Source organism: Polyodon spathula, chromosome 17, assembly GCF_017654505.1.
Source record: "Polyodon spathula isolate WHYD16114869_AA chromosome 17, ASM1765450v1, whole genome shotgun sequence".
Lineage (NCBI taxonomy): Eukaryota > Metazoa > Chordata > Actinopteri > Acipenseriformes > Polyodontidae > Polyodon > Polyodon spathula.
Window position 1 is genome coordinate 21,848,698 of NC_054550.1, and position 21,648 is coordinate 21,870,345.

Here is a 21,648-nt window from a genome sequence, read left to right on the forward strand (position 1 = left end):
GTTACCATTCTGTATGTGCCAAAATATTAAGAGGGAGAGGGCTTGCGTGTAGTAGGTAGTCGATGGATGATGTTTGAAATCATTGTAGAGGTTCCAGAGAGGCTGGTGTCTCATTGCTTTTATTGTGGTTTTAATCATAAATGATATACTTTAACGACGGAAAATATTCACGAGGGTGATGTTGGTGGAGTCCCAGCAAGAGATTAGCTCACAGCATTAAGAAAACTGAACCAAGCGTTTAGAAGTGTTTTTTTTTATTATTATTATTATTATTATTATTATTATTATTATTATTATTATTATTATTATTATTTGTGTGCTTTGTGTTAACACGAAACCCACTAAAAGCCATTCAAGACCCATCTCACATTAGCGGTAGCAGTAGTTATATCTGCATTGATACAAATCGTGCCTGCTACAAGCTACAGGTCCAAATATAACACATTTCTAATGAAGCACATAATACAAATCAATATCCCCCTTCTACATATTTTGAATGAAGGAGAAGTCTGTTTATTTACATTGTATACTCCTTTACAGTTTTTAATCTTAAAATAATCATCCCCCTATTGATATTTGACAAAACATACAAGCCAAAAAGTATTAATGTACCATCCGTACAATGTCTTGCTTTGAATTCTGTGGCTAGTGCTACCACCTGCACTAGACGAATCCACGCATGTGTTTGGGTGCAATGTCGACTAATGATTAGCCCCATTCCCCCCCCCTTTGAATTCACTGATACGGAATTGTATAGATATATTTAACAGAAATAAGAGCATATAACATTCATATTAACGATATACAATTCAGACATAATTACATTAAATATCCATATCACTTTGTTAATTATTCACATTCCACACAGTGGAAACTACCAATTCACCAGTAAATATTTAAATCCAAATAAAATACAACAAAATAAAACAAAATGGTGTGATGCTGGATACTATAGTTTACGAAACAAAGTGGCACAGCGTGTTTCAGAGCGGTTGCTGTAAAGCATGATTAGCCTTTTCCACACATTTGTCAATGAGCTGATAATGACACGCTTTACATTATACATTGTGTGAATGGACTTTGTAAAAGCAACTGTGTAGCCTGCAACTTCAGGCTAACAAATGAATAACAAATGAATGGTCCTATAATGCTTGATTCTCAATGAACAAACGTTGTACTCTTTGTGAATGTGATCATATATTGAGTGTCCTGTGGCACAAGAATCTTGGTTTGTTCATTACTCGGGGACTAGTTTTGTCTTCAATCGAAACTGTCGGTTAGTTTGGAATAGTTCTTACTAGATAATGTTAATTCAATCCCCGTATTGTCCCTTTACAATGTATATAAATGCTGTTGATTAAGGACCCCCTATACACAATACAGAGTTGTATGCCCTCAAATAATTTGACAAAGTAGAACTGCTGATCTAGTCGAGCTCTATGGAAATACAACGACATTGTTTGACGCGCTGGATCCTTTTTCTTTTAGTAGGGGGCTGCAGTTCTGGACAGTTGAGAGTGACAGTCATTGTTGTGAATCTTTTGGGCTTACAGAAGGAGCAAGACTGGAAGGAGCCTTCTTCCCTGCGGACGTGCCTGGGAATATAGAATGAATTGCACTGGCCATAGCAGAACCGATTAATAATGGTGCGGCTCGTACATCCCTCCTCGTGGATAGTTTGCTTCAGCGGCTGCGTCTTGCACCAGTCCCGTTTCAGGTATTTGCGCTCCGTGACGTGCAGAGCTTCTTGGCTGGACTCGAGCACCTCCTCAACAGGCATGGCAGTACCCCAGTCCGTTCCCCCTGACCTCGAGTCCGGTTGAGGCTGAGGCGGAGGTCGGTGCTGTTCGGACTCATTGGGTTTGCTTTTATCCGGAGGGGGTATCGCTCCTTGAGAACCTCTGTTCTTCTTTTTTCCCTCACCATGGACCAACAGGAACCCAAACGCCAAGATGAGGACACAGGCAAAATGAACACCACGGATCATCCTGCAGAAAACACATAAAAATAATGAAGGCCTTTACCCCGCTTTACACATAACACCGTGTAACAATTTTTTTTTTTTTTTTTTTTTCCTGGGTAGTAAGTGTTATTTCTTAATTGCTTATGCCTCAAAAGTATAGAAAATGGCTATTATTCCCCACAAACTAAATATAGTATAATTGTAAATCTCGAAAAACTACTCACTTCTAAATCTTTTGTAGTCATCTTTGTATTACTTTAGTATAAATACATGTTAATTTGGATTCATATGTTGTTTTTTTCCTGACTTTATATGAACGAAAAGACGCACATTTGCCCGTTTTCCCATTGGAAATAGTGATATTTCAAAATATCACTGTCCTGGTCACAAAAGCAAAGTTTGTGGGGAATAATAGCCATTTTCTATACTTTTGAGGCATAAGCAATTAGGAAATAACACTTACTACCCAGGAACAAAAATTGTGTTACATAGTGTAATATATGCTATGTTATTGATATTCGCATGGGAAACGAACTATAAAAAGTAAGTATGTGTGTGGCATTTTCTTCTAAAGAGAAAATATTAAAATAATGAAATGTTAAAAACGCCCCTTCTCTCTCTTTTTTACAGCATGGTCAGCTCTGTGAAACAATATGCTGAAGAATGAAACATAAATCTGATGAGTTTGACACGTCTTAGCTTTTATTTCCTTGAGATTGCAGGTAAATATGAAGATTAACATATAAGTATATGCATGCTGCGAATTCGATTCGTAGAATTGATGTTTAATTAATTTATGGTCAAATATGGACTATATTAAATGTTAATGACACTGAAATAACTCATGTATGCTAGTGGTATTAACGAGTTCACCATTAACATAATACTAAATATAATATAAATTGAGATACAATTTATACAAAAATTTAAAAAAAGCCGTTTCATTAACAGTATAGTTATATACTATAGATTCCAGTGTAATTTAGGCTTGTACTTCAAATTACTGTGGTCAAAAATGTTGTCCGTTATGTATGGTTCTAATATTGCCTAGGTTTATTGTGATTTTTGTTCGGCAATGTGTGTTTCTCTTTTAAATAGATCAAATCCATCTTTTTGTCCAGTATAATAAAGACAGATTTGTTTAAAAAAAAAACAATAAACTAATGCGAAAAATGTTTTGTATTATCGTATTTTTACAGAAAATATAGCTTAATGTTGACTTAATAAAACTGTATTTGTAGATTAGTTTATGCTTCTGTATTATTAAGGTACATAACATTTCTAAAAGTTGTTCAATTAGAAATTGTACAAAACAAAACAAAACAAAAAAAGTTAAAATACAACATCATTGCGTGGAAGATATTAGCTACAGTGAAAACAAATAATAAATAAGAATACCCAATATAGTCCTATTGATGTTTAATTTTCTACAGCTAGATCTAAAAAAAGAGTGTATTTCAATAGTTTGTTACCATAATACAAATTACTGTAAAACTGTCTTCATATATAATACACTAAAAAAATAAAAAAACACCGTATTTTTACAGTAAATTGACCTAATATTGACATTTATTTAATTACAGTAAAAGGTGTTCAATATTTACTGTAAAATACTTTAAACAAATGATGTACCTTTAATAAAACGGAAATGTGCACTAGAATTAATCTACAAAGACAGTTTTATTAAGTCGATATTAAGGTAGATTTACCGTAAACCCACGTATTTTTTTCACATTGTGTGTTAAAAATCTGTTGTATAAGGTTTCTTTTTAATTCTTAACTTTTGGTTTACGTTGTACATTATATTTAGTTATGTTAAATCATGCCAAATGTCTGCTGTGCGTCAGTTTCCATTTTAGATGAAGGCGGAGGGAAATGTTTGTCGTTTTTGTACAGAGGTCTTGGGCGCTTTTTGCTTGCTTTCGTAAAGAGCAGGGCAGCCTCGTAAACATCGTGGAGTGTTACAAATACTCCACACGTCACTCCGTTCAATAGGCTGCTGAAATGCTTACTGCCTACAGTAGTTATGTAAATGGTTGAAATGTTCGGGTGTTCTTAAAGAAAAATAAATACTGTATATAGATTTATACAAGTTTCAGCAATACGTTTTCTATATTAAAGGATATCACTTCTCCAATAATTATTCTACAATAACTACCTGTATGCGCAATTATAAACATTCAATGACCCACCTGTCTCTTCTTAGGACTTACAGAGGCTGCGGTGAAAGTTATTTGTGAGCGAACGCTGCGTTGTTGTTCTCTTGTTCAAGTCGAGAGATGGCTGGATGTGGTCATTCACAGCATTGAAACGGCGCAGTGCTACAAGTCTGAAGTTACCAATGATTCCATAGAAGGGGAGTCTGGTTCAGGGTACAAATTGCAGCAGCGCCGGACTGTCTCCTTTTTAAATATCAGCCAGCTGAGATATGCGCCACAGCAACTTTAACATTATTGGCTAGACACGATCCAAAGAACAATCAAGTTATCCGCCCCCTTAACACTTTCTCAAACCCACAGGAGGAAATTGTAGCGATCGCGCACACTGGCTTTACTTTCTCAGTGGCACCTCTTGCCAAGCAAAGCCAGACTGTGCCACGATAGTAAATATACTGGGAAGCCTTGGGGCAAGCATTGCTGGAACACGGGGGATCATTCATAGACTGCATTTGTGTATTCTTTTTCATATGGGTTCGATATGATTAGATAAACTACACTATCGCAGGACTAAATGCTTTGGGGATATATTGTGAGCTGTTAGCAAAAGCATTTTACTAAATACGTGCAAAAACTAGACAGACATCAATTGTTGTTGTATATATTGTTTGACATTGAGCAAAGGAGCCTGCCAGCAAAATAGTACATGCTGAAAAACAAAATGCTGCTTTAGTTTGCGCACGCATTCTTTACTATCATTTAGAATAAATCTTACAAAAACAATCCGAGTGGTGATCCCATAATCTGTGGTTTACTTGCCGGTCTGAAAGCTTGGAATTTATTTGGAATGGATTCAATTCCACGTTTGCATCACTGATGGTAGGTATTACTGTGAAAAAACATTCACTATTGGTCTTTAACAGTATAGAATACTACATCTCGTAACCCTTTCATAATTAAGCAGCTTCATGTGTGTGGTGTGAAGACTGAATGCTACAGTTGCAGGACTAACTCTATTTCACAGGTTCAGTTTTATTGGAACCATTTGTTAGGGCCTATCTTTTTTTTTCAAACGTGTGTATTTACTTTCTAAGTGGTAATGAGTTTTCAAATGTAGTTCGCCTGTGTGTTTGTATTTTGAAGCAGGGTGGCAGACCTCAATTGATTACACCTCACCTAACAGAGGTAAGAAAAACACGTTTTAATTATAGCTCGGCTTTTTTGACCAACTAAGTAAAAGGAGAATAGATTAACACATCTACTCAAGTGTAATTAGAACCAATTTCCCAGATCCATGTATGTAAACACAACAGGATCGTTTACAAATAACCTTATCTTTCAATGCTTCATTCCAACCCCTGCGCCACTGTGGAGGTAAGTGGGTTTCCTCAAATGATCATATTGCAGAGGTCATTCGAATCCAGACAGTAAGTTTTGCTTTGTTGTTTTTAATTGTATACCTTTTAAAACGTAAAAGCAATTAAATATATCTAGGAGAGATTATTTAAAACGAATAGATTTGAATATACATTCAATGTATTATATCAAACAAAAGTCAATAATATGGTAATGTTATCAAACAAAAGTCAACAAAGATGTTTGAAACGTAACAAAAACGACGCATATTGGTTAAACCTATATGGGAAGGAAAATTATGAATTAGATTTGTTTTCTTGTGAAATTCGTGAAAGGAGCATGCTAATGGTGCCTGCTAACACGTATTATTCGTTTATTTGTACCAAGATAAAGATTCGAAAAAGCAAAGACGATAAATAGGTAACTTAAAATGGTGCACGTAAACCTATGAGGTTTTTACTTTAGAATGAATGTTGTTTAGCATAGTCGAATGCAGGGCTTTCAATAATTGTATCATTATAAAAAGCAAATAACAAAAAGTTGTTTTTTATTTTATTTTATTTTATTTTTTTGGTTTTATGTGTGAACCCTATATTGCAACATACGCCACCTTTAATTGATCTAGTCACGAAATTCACAGTAAAGAAAGAGATGCCAAAACCATTTCCAGTTCTGGGAAACCGCACGCGCACATTCGGTGCCAAATCTTTCCCCTCTTTCCCAACTGCTCTGTTTTGCTTAAACTGTTTTCATTTTAAAAAATCTCGTAATATTTAACAAGTTCTTTTGAAATTAATTTGTATATGTTTGGGTTCTGTGTGCGTTTTTAATAACGTTTGCTTTACTACTATTATTATTTGTTTATTTAGCAGACGCCTTTATGCAAGGCAAGTATAGACTAGGGTATGCGAACTATGCATCAGCAGTCACTTAAAAACTACGTCTCACCCAAAAGACTGTGCAAGTCGGGTGAGGGTTAAGTGATTTGTAGGATCACACAGTGAGTCAGTGGCTGAACGGGGATATGAACCTGGGACATCCTGGTTATAAATGATTGTTTTTAACCACTGGACGACACAGCCTCCTATAGGCATATTAAATGGTATATTACATTATGGGGGATAATTCTAAATACATTTATTCAATGAAACGTTAAATGTTTCTTTTTTTAATAACATGAATATTTTTTCTAATTAGAATTTAGGTTTCTAAATTAATTTTAATAACTTGAATAAAATTCAATACGCATACACCTTAAATATCTAAATTGTTAAAAAAAAAAAAAAAAAAAAAAAAAAAAAAAAACACAAAACAGCGCCAGTGGTACAACTTATATTGTACAATATTTCAAACGAACCCCAGTCTGACCGCTATCTGGTACCCTAATTTACAGTTTATTAATAATATTTCAACAGAATTACAAAAACATCCTGTGCTGGTTGAATGAAAGCAAACACTATTAACGAGGCTTTGCATTTAAAATGTATTTTACAGAAAACTGATTGGGCGCCGGGGTTGCTGTCTGGTCTGGGTTTATTTGGGAGTTCTTTGGCATAAGCAGAATGCCTTTCAAAACTGACCATGTCAAAATGTAGCCACCTGTTTCTTTCTTTATAAAGATGTATGCAGTTATTTGTCTATGTACTACACAGTATAAAGAGAAAAGTCTTTCAAAATGGCTTTGTGTTTATTAAAAAAAAAAAAAAAGAGTACTGGCCCAGCCAATTGCGTTCTTCCAATCAGAAACCGGCATTTCACTTGTATCAGAATGCTGATTAGTAATTAGGTAATTAAAATGAATAGACATTAGCTTGTTACACTAATTAAAATAAAATAGATCAAACCCTTATAAAAGTAAACATGTATGTAATTTTGCAGTTTTTATATGCTTTGTCTACGGTTATACTACGCATTTATTGTACTTTACCAAGGTTTGCCAAGGTCGTTCATATGTTTTACCATACCTGTCTGGGCTTAGCCACTTTTTACTATCTACAATAATACAAAAAAAACCAAAAACAAACATAAGCAGGCCTACTTGCTAGTTTAATTCAACTATGATACATTTCTGTTTACTATATTACATAATCTTATGTATAGTTTTAGTAGTTGCAGGAACTCGCTTTTCCTTTTCTCTTTGCTCCCACTTGCTCGCACCAATCTGTATAATTCAATATGAAGCAAAAAGTGTTTCTTACTGTTTGTCCTGAGGACAAATGTGGACACGTTGTTTTTTAAACCGTCAATCATCTATTGACGGTGCTCCTGTCTATAATCTTTGAAAGTCGTCTTGTATTTTTAATGTTCCCATGTGTTCAACATATGGTTAGCACACTGCATTGACTGCCCTCTGTGAAGAGTTGCATTGCTGGCACACAGTGGCACTCAGAGCTGTAGGTAATACAAGGTGCTGAGGAACAATGCGCTTATCTGACATGTGGGCGTCATACACTACGTGTGTAAAACCTCTTCATCTGTGAGAATATAGTACGGTAGAAAATCCAGCATTAGATACATTTTTCATTAAGTATTTCTGGAAGAAATATTGAAAATAGTTAGGTGGGGTAGGGTGGGTGGGGGGATGGCATCCTCATATGAGGCTATCATGGATTTGCGTCTTCCATATGTCCCAATACAAAGATGAGAAGAGAGTTTTGTTATTTGTCACCAGAAGGTCGCCATGCATGAAAGGGTTAATATAGTTACAACAAAGCACACATATTTACCTGGGAAAGTGCACTGAAACAGATTTATTCTTTACTATTTCGGTTAGCCACTACATACAAATATTATTTAGTCTCAACTAAGCAACTACTAAAAATAACTGAACACTGCTGTTTTCTCCATAGTTGTAAGAAACACAAATTAAGCACGCACATCCTCTTTATATTCACAATTCCAAATCACATTTTCTAATGCGATAACCTCAATATGGAAATATAATTAATAAATAATAGCAGGTGCTTGGTTTAGTTCTTATTATTGCTAGTGTCTTCTTCAGAGAAGTGTGGAACGGATTTCTTTGCCACCACATTGTCCAGCCTTTGCCCCATCAAGTATGGATTCACACTCTAAAAAGTTATGGAGAAAATCGTTACATTTAGCAAACTTTACAACCATTTACCTTAATAGGCAAAAAAAAAGTTACACCTTGACACACGTACACCCAGTTCAGAACTACACTGCTTACTACAGTGTCACACTGGAGGTATACTGGATTTGAAATGTTAGCTAGTTCCCTAAAGTCTAAATTGGACAGAGTTCAGACGACAGGCCAAGCAAGATGTGTGTTGACCCCGCTGAGCGCCTCAACACTATGAGAAGGATTCATTTGGATCCTGGTTATACCCATCCAAGTCAGTAAAGTAAATGAATTGCAAGCAGATCTACAAAGACTCGTGTATAATGGCCATTGATTCTTGGCACACCCTGACCCTGGATGAACTTGACAGAATTCTCAGCGCAAGATGAAACCCCCCCACCCCCAAATCTCCAATGCAGGCTTTGGAAGAGAATTCGATAACTCTGAGGACCTTCCAGCACCTTGTAGACTCATGCAGACTGCGTTCAGGCTGGTACTGTATATATTGAAAGATGCTACTACTTGAAAAGGTTCCAAAGTGTTGTCTTCTATATAAATATAATGGTTTGTATCCTTCATAAAGACTGTATGTAATGCAATGGAACTCATAGTAAAGAAACTAAATTACTCTCTTGCGTCTCTTTGATCCACCCTTCATCTTCTCATAAAGAAGCGCCTTGTTCTGCAAAAGATAAAAACAAGAGTTGATAATCAGATTTTTCTAGATCTCATTGTTGAATGTAAGAGCCTGGTTTGGCATGGATCCACAATGAATACATGGAAAACCACAAAGATTCTGCTATTACTGTAGCTATTAAAAATTTAAAAAATGAATTTGTTGCACTTTTGGGGTATTTATTGTCATCAGCAATTATACAAATACGACGTTTTTAGGAAGAAAGCATTTGCTCTCTAAAGTTTTAATGCAGCAAACCTTTTAAAAAGTGCCAAATGAGGTCTTGGCAGAAATTAATGTTATGCTGAGAATAATGAATGTGTTACCACAGTTTGTATAACTGTTTCCACATAGTGCACTATTTCAAACAAGTAGTGGACTTATATGGCGTGCATATGTATACCAGAATTGCAACAAGCAAGAGTAAGAATCGGTAAGCATAGATCACATGTAGTAAAAAGGTACATAACACGTATCACATCAAAGTAGAGAAATCTAACCGTGCTCTTTATATTACTCCCCAAATCATCGCCTTTATTACTAAAACCAACGTTTTCTCAAGGTTATGTACCTTATGCATTTTACATGTCATTTTAATCTAGGTGGTCTGAATAAGGGCCGATGGAAATAAGCCACAGAAAAACTAGAGAGAGGCACACACAAGACCAGGACCACCTAACTGGTCTGCCATGTGGCCTGCGGTGTTGAGAGTCAGGTCACAAGGTCTGACTGCAGAGAGACCACTGGAGTTGAACTGAGCTCCAGCACTGGAAAGTATTTGTACCAGGTTGTGTTTTCTGTGTGAACCTGGAAAACCAAAAATCGCTTGTCCCCAACGCCTTCTCTTTTAATATACAATCAAGAGATATGGTCAGACATCTCATTGCAACATATAGAGAAAGTTACTCTGGCCCAGGCAGGTTTAAATGCTGTACCTTCAATGGCACTTCATTGAAGCACAGAAGAGTTTCTAAGTTCTAAAGCAGTGGGTCAACCACTGAACATCAAAGCACTCACCCACTTGCCCAGTACTGGGTAGTCATGCTCCGGGTCAAACCGGTGCTGGTGGAGCTGGTACTCTCTGCTGAACTCTGCCGTGTCAGGGGAGTTCTCCAGACATCCGTCCACAGCTGTGTTCCCAAGACAAGACACAGCGGTCACAATCACACATATCAGTACAGCGGTAAAGATAAAGTTATTTGTAAAGAGGGTTATTGATTTTGAAACAAAACAAAAATTATTAGTTATATAAATCCTTCAGTAAAGACGAGCACTTCTGTGCCATGACAAAGTAGCCCCCCCATCATGTAGAATAGCATCTTCTAACAAACACCCAAGTGGTTTCATCAGAGGTTCAGCTTCTATTTATTATTATTATTATTATTATATTATTATTATTATTATTAATAATAATCAGAATGCCTGTAAGTACTGTTGTACTCACTGGCGCCCCCACTATATCCTTGTCACCAAGGTATTTAAACTCTCTATTAACAAGATTTTATCCAAAGAATTTAAAATTTAAACCTTTCCAACTGTGGAGTTTTAGAGGTCCCATGTTCATAGTCATTACAGACCTCTACATTTTTATTTCTCTAGGTGCGTATTAATCCAATGACTGTGGGTTCACCAGAGGATATGGCCAGGATCAGATCGCCCAACACAATTAGGCCTTGCCAATTGGAAGCATCCCAAGCACCCTTTCTGGCCCAAACCTGTGACTGCTATTGATGCGACTCAAACACTAATGAGATGCTGTCTCACAATTACTTTCTTGTACATATCTTTACCTGACCAATACAGGGTCATTGTCCCACATAACTGTGGCATGAGAAAAAATTAGTAATTTGCATTGCCAGGCCCACACACTGAGTTATACCAGAAAATGCTTAATCTTTTTTTTAGTACTTTTACAAGAAATGCTTCAAGCCTTCCAAAATGGGTTTTAGCTGTGCAACAGGAAGGTTTTTTAAGTTTCAAATGTTGTTAATTATCTCAAGCATTTTATTTATACCAAGGACAGTAGGATAACAACAGAAGAAATGTTCCAAAAAGTAAATTCCCCAAACTGTGGAATATGAACTAATGTGGCTTTAAACCGCATATATTTTTATTTTACAGTTTTACATTATGCATGTGCTGCACATGCTCTAGTTCAACGCTACAATAATTCCCCACCACTATCATTATTAATTAGTCTTTTTTTTCAGAAACTGGTTTGCTGGTTTGTAATCCTGACAAATAATGATCAAGGCAGATACTGAGTTTATGAGAACAAAAACAAAGCATCACTGGGGGCATAGTGTAAGTGGAATGGGAAATCTGGTTTAACAGTATGTAAACATGAGGTCAAATGTATACAACACATGTAAAAAAAGATCTGCAAAATAAAGTGTAACAGCAGTAATCTTAACTGAATACCGCCAAACATTAAGACAATATCTCAAAGTCTTTACCAATATGACAATATGTTATGTCAATGTGAAGGTCTCCAACACACTTAGCATGCAGGGTTTATACAATCCTGAAAATATGAAGTCGGTATCTTAAAGGGTACATAAGAACCTTTTTATTTTATTGTGTTGCTACAACTGTTTACGTAAAGTGTGTGTTTTTTTTTTTTTTTTTTTTTTTTTTTTTTTTTTTTTACATTTTAAAACTTTTAAATTGCATTCCCTGCCTCAAGGTGGCTTCCCATGTACCTGCATGGACCTCTCAGAACTACATTTCCCATCATCCTCCTGCTCACTGGTAAATCCATCTCATTTACATAGGTGAGCAGGAGGATGATGGGAAATGTAGTTCTGAGAGGTCAATGCAGGTGCATGGGAAGCCATCTTGAGGCAGGGAATGAAATTTTAAAGTTTGAAAAAGTGCTCAAAATGTAAAAAATATATAAACCAATACGCACACCTTACGTAAACAGTTGTAGCAACACATGGGAACATGTAACACAATAAAATAAAAAGGTCCTTATGTACCCTTTAAATGGTGTATGATATACTGTATGAGTGGCAGCTTTGTTAAACTGTCATGAAAGGGTTGGTTTTTTTGTGCAATACCCTCTATCGAACTCAACCTGGGCAATCACAGAATACAGTTGTGCAACAATTATAAAGCCAATATTTTGAAGCATTAATGCTTCATCATTCCAAAAGCAAAAAGTCACACAACATGGAAGTCCTCTTAGGACACATGCTAAAGTACCAAGGAGTTTCCATAAATATGTAGTCAGCATCTCAGACGGTTGATGAGATAGTAGAATTGAAGCTGTCCTTAGGAGAATGTTTAATTACATTTCAGGAAAATATATTGCTTTATGTTCACAAGCAACTTTACAGCACAATGTCAGTAGTGTTTAAACAGTGTTCCATTAAACTGATCTAAATGAACCTGCATACAACAGATGTGCAAACAACAAAATCCTACAGACTACTCTGTATGAAATCGCGAAAAACAAACTGTCACCTTGTTCAATACAAATGGATCGATCCGCTTCAAACCTAGTACTGTTCAAAAAAGGTGTGATTGATTGGCTAGTATTGACAGACCTAACCTTTGGATAGCAAGTTGCACACTGTTCCACATGATGGTGACATTTTGATTTCTAATGGCATTCTGATAAGGACTTTAATGGTGCATAACATTTAAACATAAATGAAAAAAAATATTTAAACAGGGTCTAAAAAACAACCCCCTAAGTTAAACACCCTAAAAACAATTTTCAAAAGAAAGCCATTTTTGACTGTATGCGCAATGAAGATTTGGTGTATGTCAACTTTCTATTATTGTAGTTGCTCCATATGTTTGTAAAGAACAATCTGTTTGATATTACAAAACTATATATAAACAGGCATATATTCTAAAATAAATAATAAATATGTATTTATTTATTTATGAAGCATCCTTTTATAAAGCATCAAAAGGAGATCAAAACGGGAAGCTGATCTACAGCAAAAATTGAACAAAGTAAAAAATATTTAGATTATCTTTAAAAAATATTGACCTTCTCTGCAACACTGGACTACAGTAGCAAGGCGTTTTAAAGCATGACCCTCGTTTCAGTTGATCAGAAATTTAGGACAATATGTAGGAAAAAGGCCACCTTCATTGGGCTAAAAAATAACATGAAGCAAGATATTAGTATTGATGGGATTCTTCTGTTGAAAAACGACCCAGTAAAAATCTTTGACAAAGAGAGGTGTTATTCATGGGATGATCAAGTCAATGACTTTAAAAAAAAATTAAGAAAAATAAAAAATACCTGTTTTTCCAAGAGGGCAGGGATTTGGTGGATTGGGAAAGCCCTGATCCTCACTGAAGTCCTTGGGAATGTTATCACCAGTCAGCTCTGCCACAATGTTGGGAATATTTCCATAGGGACCTAGGTGCTGCAGCCCCTCATGAGCTCCACCTAGTGGATGAAAAGAAGCACATTTCAAAATGTTAGCTGATTAGAGCCAGATGCAGGGGAATAATAATTTGGGTACAGTCTAAAAGGGCTGGGTTAGATTCTGCATGAAATCATGTGGCAATGTGTATTCAAACTGTCTTAAATCATACAAAAACATTGAATACTGTTCTCTAAAGAACTCCATACTGTATAAACAAAAAGCATTTTTTGACAGAGTGTATCAAACCTTTAGGTTTATAATTTATTTCAATAGAGCACACTATATATAGTGCTTAACATATGGCAGCAGCTAGAGAAAACTCCCAAGTTTTAAATTTAAACTCAGTACGGATGTTTGTGGTAAATATTAATTTTCTGGGTTTCAGGAAGTTAAACTGTAAGTAAATCTGCCAAAAATGCATCGAAATGTTTGATGATCAAAGGGCAAGGAAACTGCCAAGACATTAACTATTTTCAAAATAAAGAGCTGAATATGCTTAGGCAGGCCAACAGTACATAAGTAATAAAACAAAATTGTATTATAATTTAATAGATTTAATCGTTAACAAATACATTCTGCTATTCTTTGCACATCTAGAAGCACACAAACAGCACTGCCAGCAACATATTTTTCCCAGTATCCTTAAAATGTTAGCCAAGAATGAAAAGCCTTTTCTCCAATGTGTTAAATGTGTTAAGTTTAACAGAGAAATAGACAATTGCTTTTCTGTTGCCAAATAGAAAAAGCATCTGCTTGTCGGAATAGTTTAAGAAATATATTGAAAACTACAGAGAGATGCTGTTTTTTACAGTAAAGTAACATTAACACAATACACATCTAGTCTGTTGTCACAGAGAAGTCATGAACTAATTCCTCAATGCAGAGTTCTCATTTCAGTGAATCACTTCACCAGGGTTATAATGAGAAATCAGTTGTGAACTTAGTTTGTTAGTTAGTTAAAGGGTGTGAGAGGTTTGTTCGGCCTCCATTAGTCCTAATTGCAAGGTTGTTTTTTGAAAAGTCAAAGAAAGTCTAATAATATACGTATTCCACTATGTATGCATCAAGAAATGTACCTGCACTCCCACATTTGTATTCTATTATTTAATCCAAAGGAAGTCTAACTAGAGCATGCCATTTATATAAGACATATACCAATAATTATTTATGTTAATAAATTATTATTTTAATTTACTCTGGTATATTATGTTTGATGAGCAATACCGTTTGCTTTCCTTTTCTGCCCCCTTGTGGCAAGTAGCTGTAAATGCTTCACTGATTTTGTTAAGATTTCCCCTGGTTTAAAAATGTTGCAGGAACTCTGTTTAATCAAACATTTTCATCAGATTTCTATTGAGGATTGACTGTGTTAGTGCATACACACACCTAGTGGAAGAAATAGCTGTGTGGGTGAGTTCTGAAGTGGTTCTATTAGGAATCAATATACTGTAGCACTGTTGCTTTATTGCAATATGTGTCTCCTCTCAATAACCGCTTATACTGCAAGACCATTCTTTCCTTTCTCTGCTTTATGTGTGCAGTGCCGGGGAAGATACTTTACTTTTAAAGTTAGAAATAGTCACTACTCAGGACTGGTTTGGTCAAGCTGCAGCTCCAAGTATTTTTTCTTTGAAGACCTAGCTATCCAGCCCACGCGTTCCCTCCTCTGAGGCCACTTTCTAGCAAGACGATATGAAAAGTAAGTTCATGTGACATGTAAAGTTTGACCTGCAAGTGCTTTCTGATTTCCACTTTATCCATCAGCAGTAGTCCCTTTTTTAAGTGTAACGAAAAGTAACTCCATATTTTCACAGAATATGTTACCACGTTTCATTACCTGTCTGAAGAAGGAACCGTCAGTTACAAGTTACTGAAAAATATAATCAGATTATTGTAGCGTGTTAATTTCCAACACTGTATGTGTGTGTGTGTGTGCATACGCATATGCACTAACGCAGTCGTTCCTTCTGTTAAGTGTCAGTGTGTGTAATTCTGTATATCACAATGCAGTCGCTCTCCATCACAATGGTTGTGGGTGCAATGTGATGAAGACCTTGCAGAGTAATATTACGGCTTTAACAATTTAATGCAGAACTAGTTGACATACAAGCCAAAAGTTTCTTCCTGAAACTTCTTGAAATGAGCTGTAAAAAGAAGTGTGATGATAATGCTGAAATCAGGACTGCCTGCAGTACCTCTTAAGAAGAAAATACAAATGCAACATGAAATCATCAGTGGCATGTAAAAGTAGATAACCATAAACTAAATCCCCAAGACAGGATTTACCTCCTATCTCAATCATATCACAGCTGCTCTTGACAGTAGTTCTCCGACACATCTATAGACCGCTCCACTATAATATTGGAAATTGGCCATGCTAATGGTGTAAGAAAGGGTTTCAAACACTTAGCTATTACTGTACGGCAGAGGCTTAGTGAGACTTTAGTAGCAGGAACTTTGAAAGGACACCTCGACACAAGTGAGTCATTTCTTCTGAGTCGCCCTGTATCCCAGCCAGCCTTCACTCACAATGTGTGGGCAACGACGCCAGACAGACTGCTTCCCTGCAGCTACTTGCTTACCTGGTGGCTTCTGTCTCTTGTCGTGGCTGTGCACAGTACATCTTTGGTGGTCTCCACAAAGCCAGAGACCAGAGAAGCTCCCAGTCTGCATGCACAAAATCTTGTCAAAGAAACCTATGTTATTCACAGCCGAACTGAGCGTTTAGTTGTCGAATTTCCTCAAGGTCAAAGATATTGGTAATTATGCAGAAAAATTGAATCCAGTTGTCAGCAATGCAAAACATTTGAGGAAACTGTTTTGCCCAGCAGAATGCTACATATCTACAGTAGATACAGTATAACGTGCAACATCATTTCCAGCTATCCCATACCCCCTACATTTTAAAACAATCACGTTGAACAAGGCACCACATTATACGTTGTTGGCGCAGTTTCTGTGCCCTAGTCTGTTTAATGCTGCATCTGGACTTTTCACAATTAAACATTTGTATCCTTTGCAAGAATTACCAGAATTCAGCATTAACAGAACAGATCAGATAACTGGTTAAATTCATTCAGTGCATTTACATCCACACAGTTATTCTGGTGGTTTACAGAAAATGCAGTGCTTCTAACTATCAAAGCAATTTAACAAGTATTAATCCATGCTGCTGCTAACCAAGCTAAAAAGGAAACCCTGTAGCTTCAACACCTGCCATATGTTTGTTTGCATGGTAGGTTTTCAAAAGCACTAAATTGTACCTTGTTAGTCTCTGATACCAAGGAAAAAGATACCCTACCAAGTCAATAATAAACCAGCAAGGCCTTTTGATTAAGGCAATGGACTGGGTAGCTTTCAGATTTCAAGCACTTCTGAAAGTGTTTAATACTGTTTAACTAATTTGTACAAAATCAGTCTTTGGTAAGAAAAAAACTGTTAAAATAATTCTAGTGAATAATTAACTAATATGCATTACCATCACTTTGTAGAGCTCAGACTTTCTAAAATAAAAGGAGGAACACATGTTAAAACATGGACTTGATTTTTAATAGTAGTTTTTTTTCATTTGTAAACAATAAAACATATCTAGCACAGACGTGATTTGCTTCTGGTAGTCTGAGTCCTTGTAGGAAAAACTATTCTGAATGTTTCATTTTTTTAAACAACGACTCTTCCTAAGAGTATTTTTACATCTATATTTCCCCAGGAATTTATTACAATGAAAAACAAATTAAATGTTTACCATTTACCTTCTGTAAAGGAACCCAAACTCCAAGAAGCGAGACGCATTGGCTCACATTTGAGTACCAATCACTGCTTTGACTGACGTGTTTTCAGTGTCTAAAAGCTTCAGATTGTTGAAAATCAGACTCCCCTTTACCACAATGCGTCTATTTTTCATATAGCAAAATCTGAGACGTAGAAAATTATGGCAATCTATTAGGTATGATTGACTGGAATTGTTTTGTCAGCACCATATATTTTAATGTAAAAATCGAAGTGATAAACACTGTAGTATGACATGGGAGGATGGGGCATAATGTAAGGGGAATATAATATCAGATCAAATGGTTTGTAAACAAAGTAAAAGATGTGAAGAAAAAATGATAAGAGAAATGGTCAATTTCTATTGTACATTCATGTAATAAAACTAATGAGAGCTGTGTACCAACTATAAAGACCACGATTAACAAGGCAACAACAAACCTATGTCAATGCAGGGATGGAAATAAGACTGCCATTGCATAGCAGTTTGATCCATTCCTGGTTTTACTATGAGTTTAATAGGCACTTAAGCTTCTTACCTTTACACTGTGTCTAATTAAACTCATAGTAAAATCTGGTGTGGGCGAAACTGCTATGCAATGGCAGTCCTAGTCAATGTAAGTGATCTGTAGCAGCAATGTGGCAGTGAAAGGGTTTGTTTTTATACTGGTAATGGAATTAAAAGAAAATCAAAGAATGTAGCTGTGTACCAAACATTAAGACAATAATTCAAACCGTACTGTGTAACTGTGCGATCATGGAAGCTGTGTTATGTCAAAGGTCACTGTGAAGAGTGAAGATCCAGAGGATTTTCTATTACACTGATGATATGAAATTGCTAGCAGCTTTAGTAGTAGTGATCTGTTTACTTCATTTGATGTGCATTCAGTTAGACAACATCCCCAAGTGAACCAAACCGCAACGTCGAAAATGACACCCAATGTGTTCCAGAACCTTAACATAAAATTAACAAAATAACATTGTGGACTGAGGCACTGGCAACTGTGATAATATATAAATCACCTCATAATGCGTCAAAAGCAGTGGCTTTTCTATCAACGATAATGAAATTAGAAAACAGTATTACATCTCAACTTCAGCCAAAATATACAATGAATAAAATGAACACATCATTAAAACATAGGCTAAATAAACTGTCTACATGTGGACTCAATCAGCTTGCCATCAGCATTAAACACACATGCTTTCTGTTCTGGGTGGGAGCTGCAGCTGCAATAGTGTCTGTGGGAGGGGGATTCTATTCACATCTTTATTATTATTATTATTATTATTAATTTCTTAGCAGACGCCCTTACTCAGGGCAACTTACAGTTGTATAAATCTTGCTGAATTTTCCTCTTTGTCATACAGACATCTTAGTTCGGCCTTGTGGACAATATCTCCTTCGGTCACAGTTTTTATTTAATTTTTAGAAATTTGAAAACAGTTTGTGTGAACTCTATAGAGTTCAAGAAGTTGCCCGGCATAACACTGAACCCATAATTTCATTACAACATAGATACATAGATAGGACATTTAACATGGTAGAATTGTGCAGCGTGACTGAAGGGGATGTTGTTTCGCTATTTTATTTGAATTCAGTTTCCTGAAGTGTACCTTCAATACTCTGCTGTCCCACCAGGATAGTAGCCTGGTGAGCTGGGTACTCCACCCGCGGCCTGGCGATGCCCAGCTGCTCCATGACTCCATGCAGCAGGTGCTGGATGTCAGCATCAGACAGCTGGTCAGGAGTCCTGGGGCTGTGACAGAAGACCAGAGCTCCACCGCACACCATCACAAACACAGCATGCTGTAGGAGGGCAGTCATAGTGGCCTGGCGTAGGAACACAAAACATAATCAGTCACAGTCACAAAGACCACTATGGGTTACCATCTTAAAAATGAGCTGTTCCTAAAAATGGTTTATAAAAATATCTCTTCCATTTGGAAATGTACTGTAGTGCTACAGAAATCTTTAACATTGGTTATATTGCCAGATGAACACTGACCTTTTACCTCATAATGTAACTGCTGCATACAATTGATGTAAAATGAAATAAACAACATTTAAAATTTCATTTTTGGATTGCAGTTTCAGAAGCTCGTTTGTAGGATTTTTTCAATTAACTGAAAATATAATTCATATAAAATCCATATTTAAACAAGATGCGTTGTGTTTACTTCTTTTAACGTCATATCATGTAGTACAGTCTCACTACGCAGCATCATAGAACTGATCCGGGAAGAACATTTTAGTTAAAAAGAAGGAACATTAAAATGGCCCTAAATTGGAATCATTATGGCAACAAAAAAAACCCCACCTTTTTATCGTTACTGTGTGCACATAGATTGAATGGAATGTTTACTCTAGAAACGTTGAATTAAGATGTACTTACCAAAGAACAGGTTACAGAAATCATTGGCACATGAACTGTCCTTTCTGCAGGGATGTTGCCTGTAGTTTAGTGTGAATAATTTCTGCTGTTGCTAAGGCGGCAGCGTTCGGTGACATCAGAAGCAGTTTGATTGGTCCATGCTCAAAGACAACAGCAGCATCGATCTACTGTGCGGATGGGTGTTTCTGGGGCTAGGGGTTTGAATAAAGACGCAGGTTCACTTATTTATTTGATACTGCGATAAAACGCCAATGATCAGCTGCAGTCGAACATAGTTGGCATTTTGTATATTGTATGTCTTCTCTTAAAAAAAAAAAAAAAAAAATTCTGTATGCTAGAAATAATTTAGCTTTGAATTGCCTAATCAAAAACGTTAACTACCGGCGTGTACTGCAACCTTTCAGCTTGTACTATAGAGGTGTGTTTCTTGCCTTATTTACTCCAGATATTAGTTGAAAGAATATTTGGTTCCAAGCATGTATTTATGCAGATATTTCAAAGAGCATTATAGTTGTGATGCAGTGCAAACTCACCCCAATGGCGTATCTATAGTAACACCACGTGCAAATGCTTCTAGATGCAGCATTATATCCATAACTAGTGGTATGTTAAATATTTCCATATGCTGGGGAAAAACACAAGTGAAGAACCAAGACACACAAAAGCAGACCAGGTACAAAATAGCTAAAAGATATTAAGTAACAGCTTATATTGAAATCACAGGTACGGTGTTGTCATGATTTTGACTTTCCTTGTATCTGACTCAGTTATGCAATAGCTTCTTCATATACAGTGCAATTTACTTAATCTTCCCTAGTGTAATTCAGTTGTGTTCATCACTGGTATTTGTTTAGATAGTACTGCAGTAGGCATTAAGCACAGGGAGGACAGATATGGACATGTGATTTGTGAAATCCTCACTGCCACCGGCAGGGTGCATTGTAAAGACAGTTATTGATGTCAGAGAGCCTCTGCTTTGGTTTCATCAAACTTGAGAGCAGAGTTTAAGACCAAATCTGTCTCAGACATCACTTCTGCAACCATTCATATACATCAATAAGAAAATACTGGAATGAAGAAAAAAGTAATAGCATATAATGCCTTAAATTCAGATTCCTCCGTGTACACAAAGCATTACACTGATGCAGAGCAGGTTATTATGCTGTATATTAACGTGCTGGGTGTCTATACAAAAATGAATTCAAAACACACAAACTGCAGCAAGACCATTTCTATTGTGATTAAGAGCAGAGTCGGAGGACTGTGCATAGATCACCTAATTGTTTTTAATGTTATAGTTCAACCAATACCATCAGTAAAATCTCTGTACAGATATAAATATAAACATCGCCAAGACCAATTCTGAAAAGGTCAGTTCATTAGTATTTTGACAATATGGTCAACTGCAGAAGCACTTCTTTCATGTAGAATCTTAATACATCTCAGAGAGTAAGACTTTGAAAACAGAACATATGTAAAATGGAAGAATCCACCATCTTTATTATGTAATGCACTCAAGGAGTCAGCTAGAACAGAGGTCCCAAACTGGGGGCAGGGAATCCTGAAGAAAATACACAAACATGCTTTCCTAAACAATTCCCAAATCAATTTCTTTACATGAAAGAAAAAACTCACCATGGGAATTCTGGCCCCATGAGAATAAACATCGCTTTCCCTTGTCAAGATCAGTATAGTCTGCAATATTTTAATGGCAGCTGAAGACCAAGTACCTTGACTCAGTTGAACCCAGTCAATATATAATACTGAAATTTATCATGCCTGCCTTCCTCAGTGAGCATGGTGGTTAGTCAGATTGTTTAGGTACACTGCAGTGTTACCACAGTTAAATGTATAGCA

The 21,648-nt window shown here is 36.2% G+C and overlaps 2 protein-coding genes across 3 annotated transcripts in view; both read right to left on the bottom strand.

Moving 5' to 3' along the window:
* Window positions 1–300: 300 nt before the first annotated feature.
* Window positions 301–4,465, bottom strand: LOC121329552 (gremlin-1-like). 2 transcript variants are annotated; one of them, XM_041275183.1, is made up of 2 exons: window positions 4,177–4,465; window positions 301–1,988 (listed from the first exon to the last, which is right to left on the bottom strand). In XM_041275183.1, exon 2 carries the CDS (start codon window positions 1,985–1,987, stop codon window positions 1,427–1,429), a length of 561 nt encoding a protein of 186 aa, XP_041131117.1. In that variant the 5' UTR covers window position 1,988; window positions 4,177–4,465; the 3' UTR covers window positions 301–1,426. The 2 variants fall into 2 exon arrangements, with proteins under 2 accessions (XP_041131117.1, XP_041131116.1); XM_041275182.1 differs by having other exon boundaries at window positions 302–1,988; window positions 4,156–4,463.
* A 2,335-nt stretch (window positions 4,466–6,800) lies between these two features.
* The window catches only part of LOC121329665 (rho GTPase-activating protein 11A-like), a 29,163-nt gene continuing 14,315 nt past the window's right edge, over window positions 6,801–21,648 (bottom strand). The window contains exons 13-17 of the mRNA XM_041275372.1: window positions 19,013–19,229; window positions 13,498–13,647; window positions 10,251–10,363; window positions 9,186–9,239; window positions 6,801–8,546 (exon numbers count right to left, since the gene is read on the bottom strand). Of these exons, the coding sequence (XP_041131306.1) occupies window positions 8,445–8,546; window positions 9,186–9,239; window positions 10,251–10,363; window positions 13,498–13,647; window positions 19,013–19,229 (636 nt within the window). The 3' untranslated portion in view covers window positions 6,801–8,444. The remainder of the gene's footprint in view (window positions 8,547–9,185; window positions 9,240–10,250; window positions 10,364–13,497; window positions 13,648–19,012; window positions 19,230–21,648) is intronic.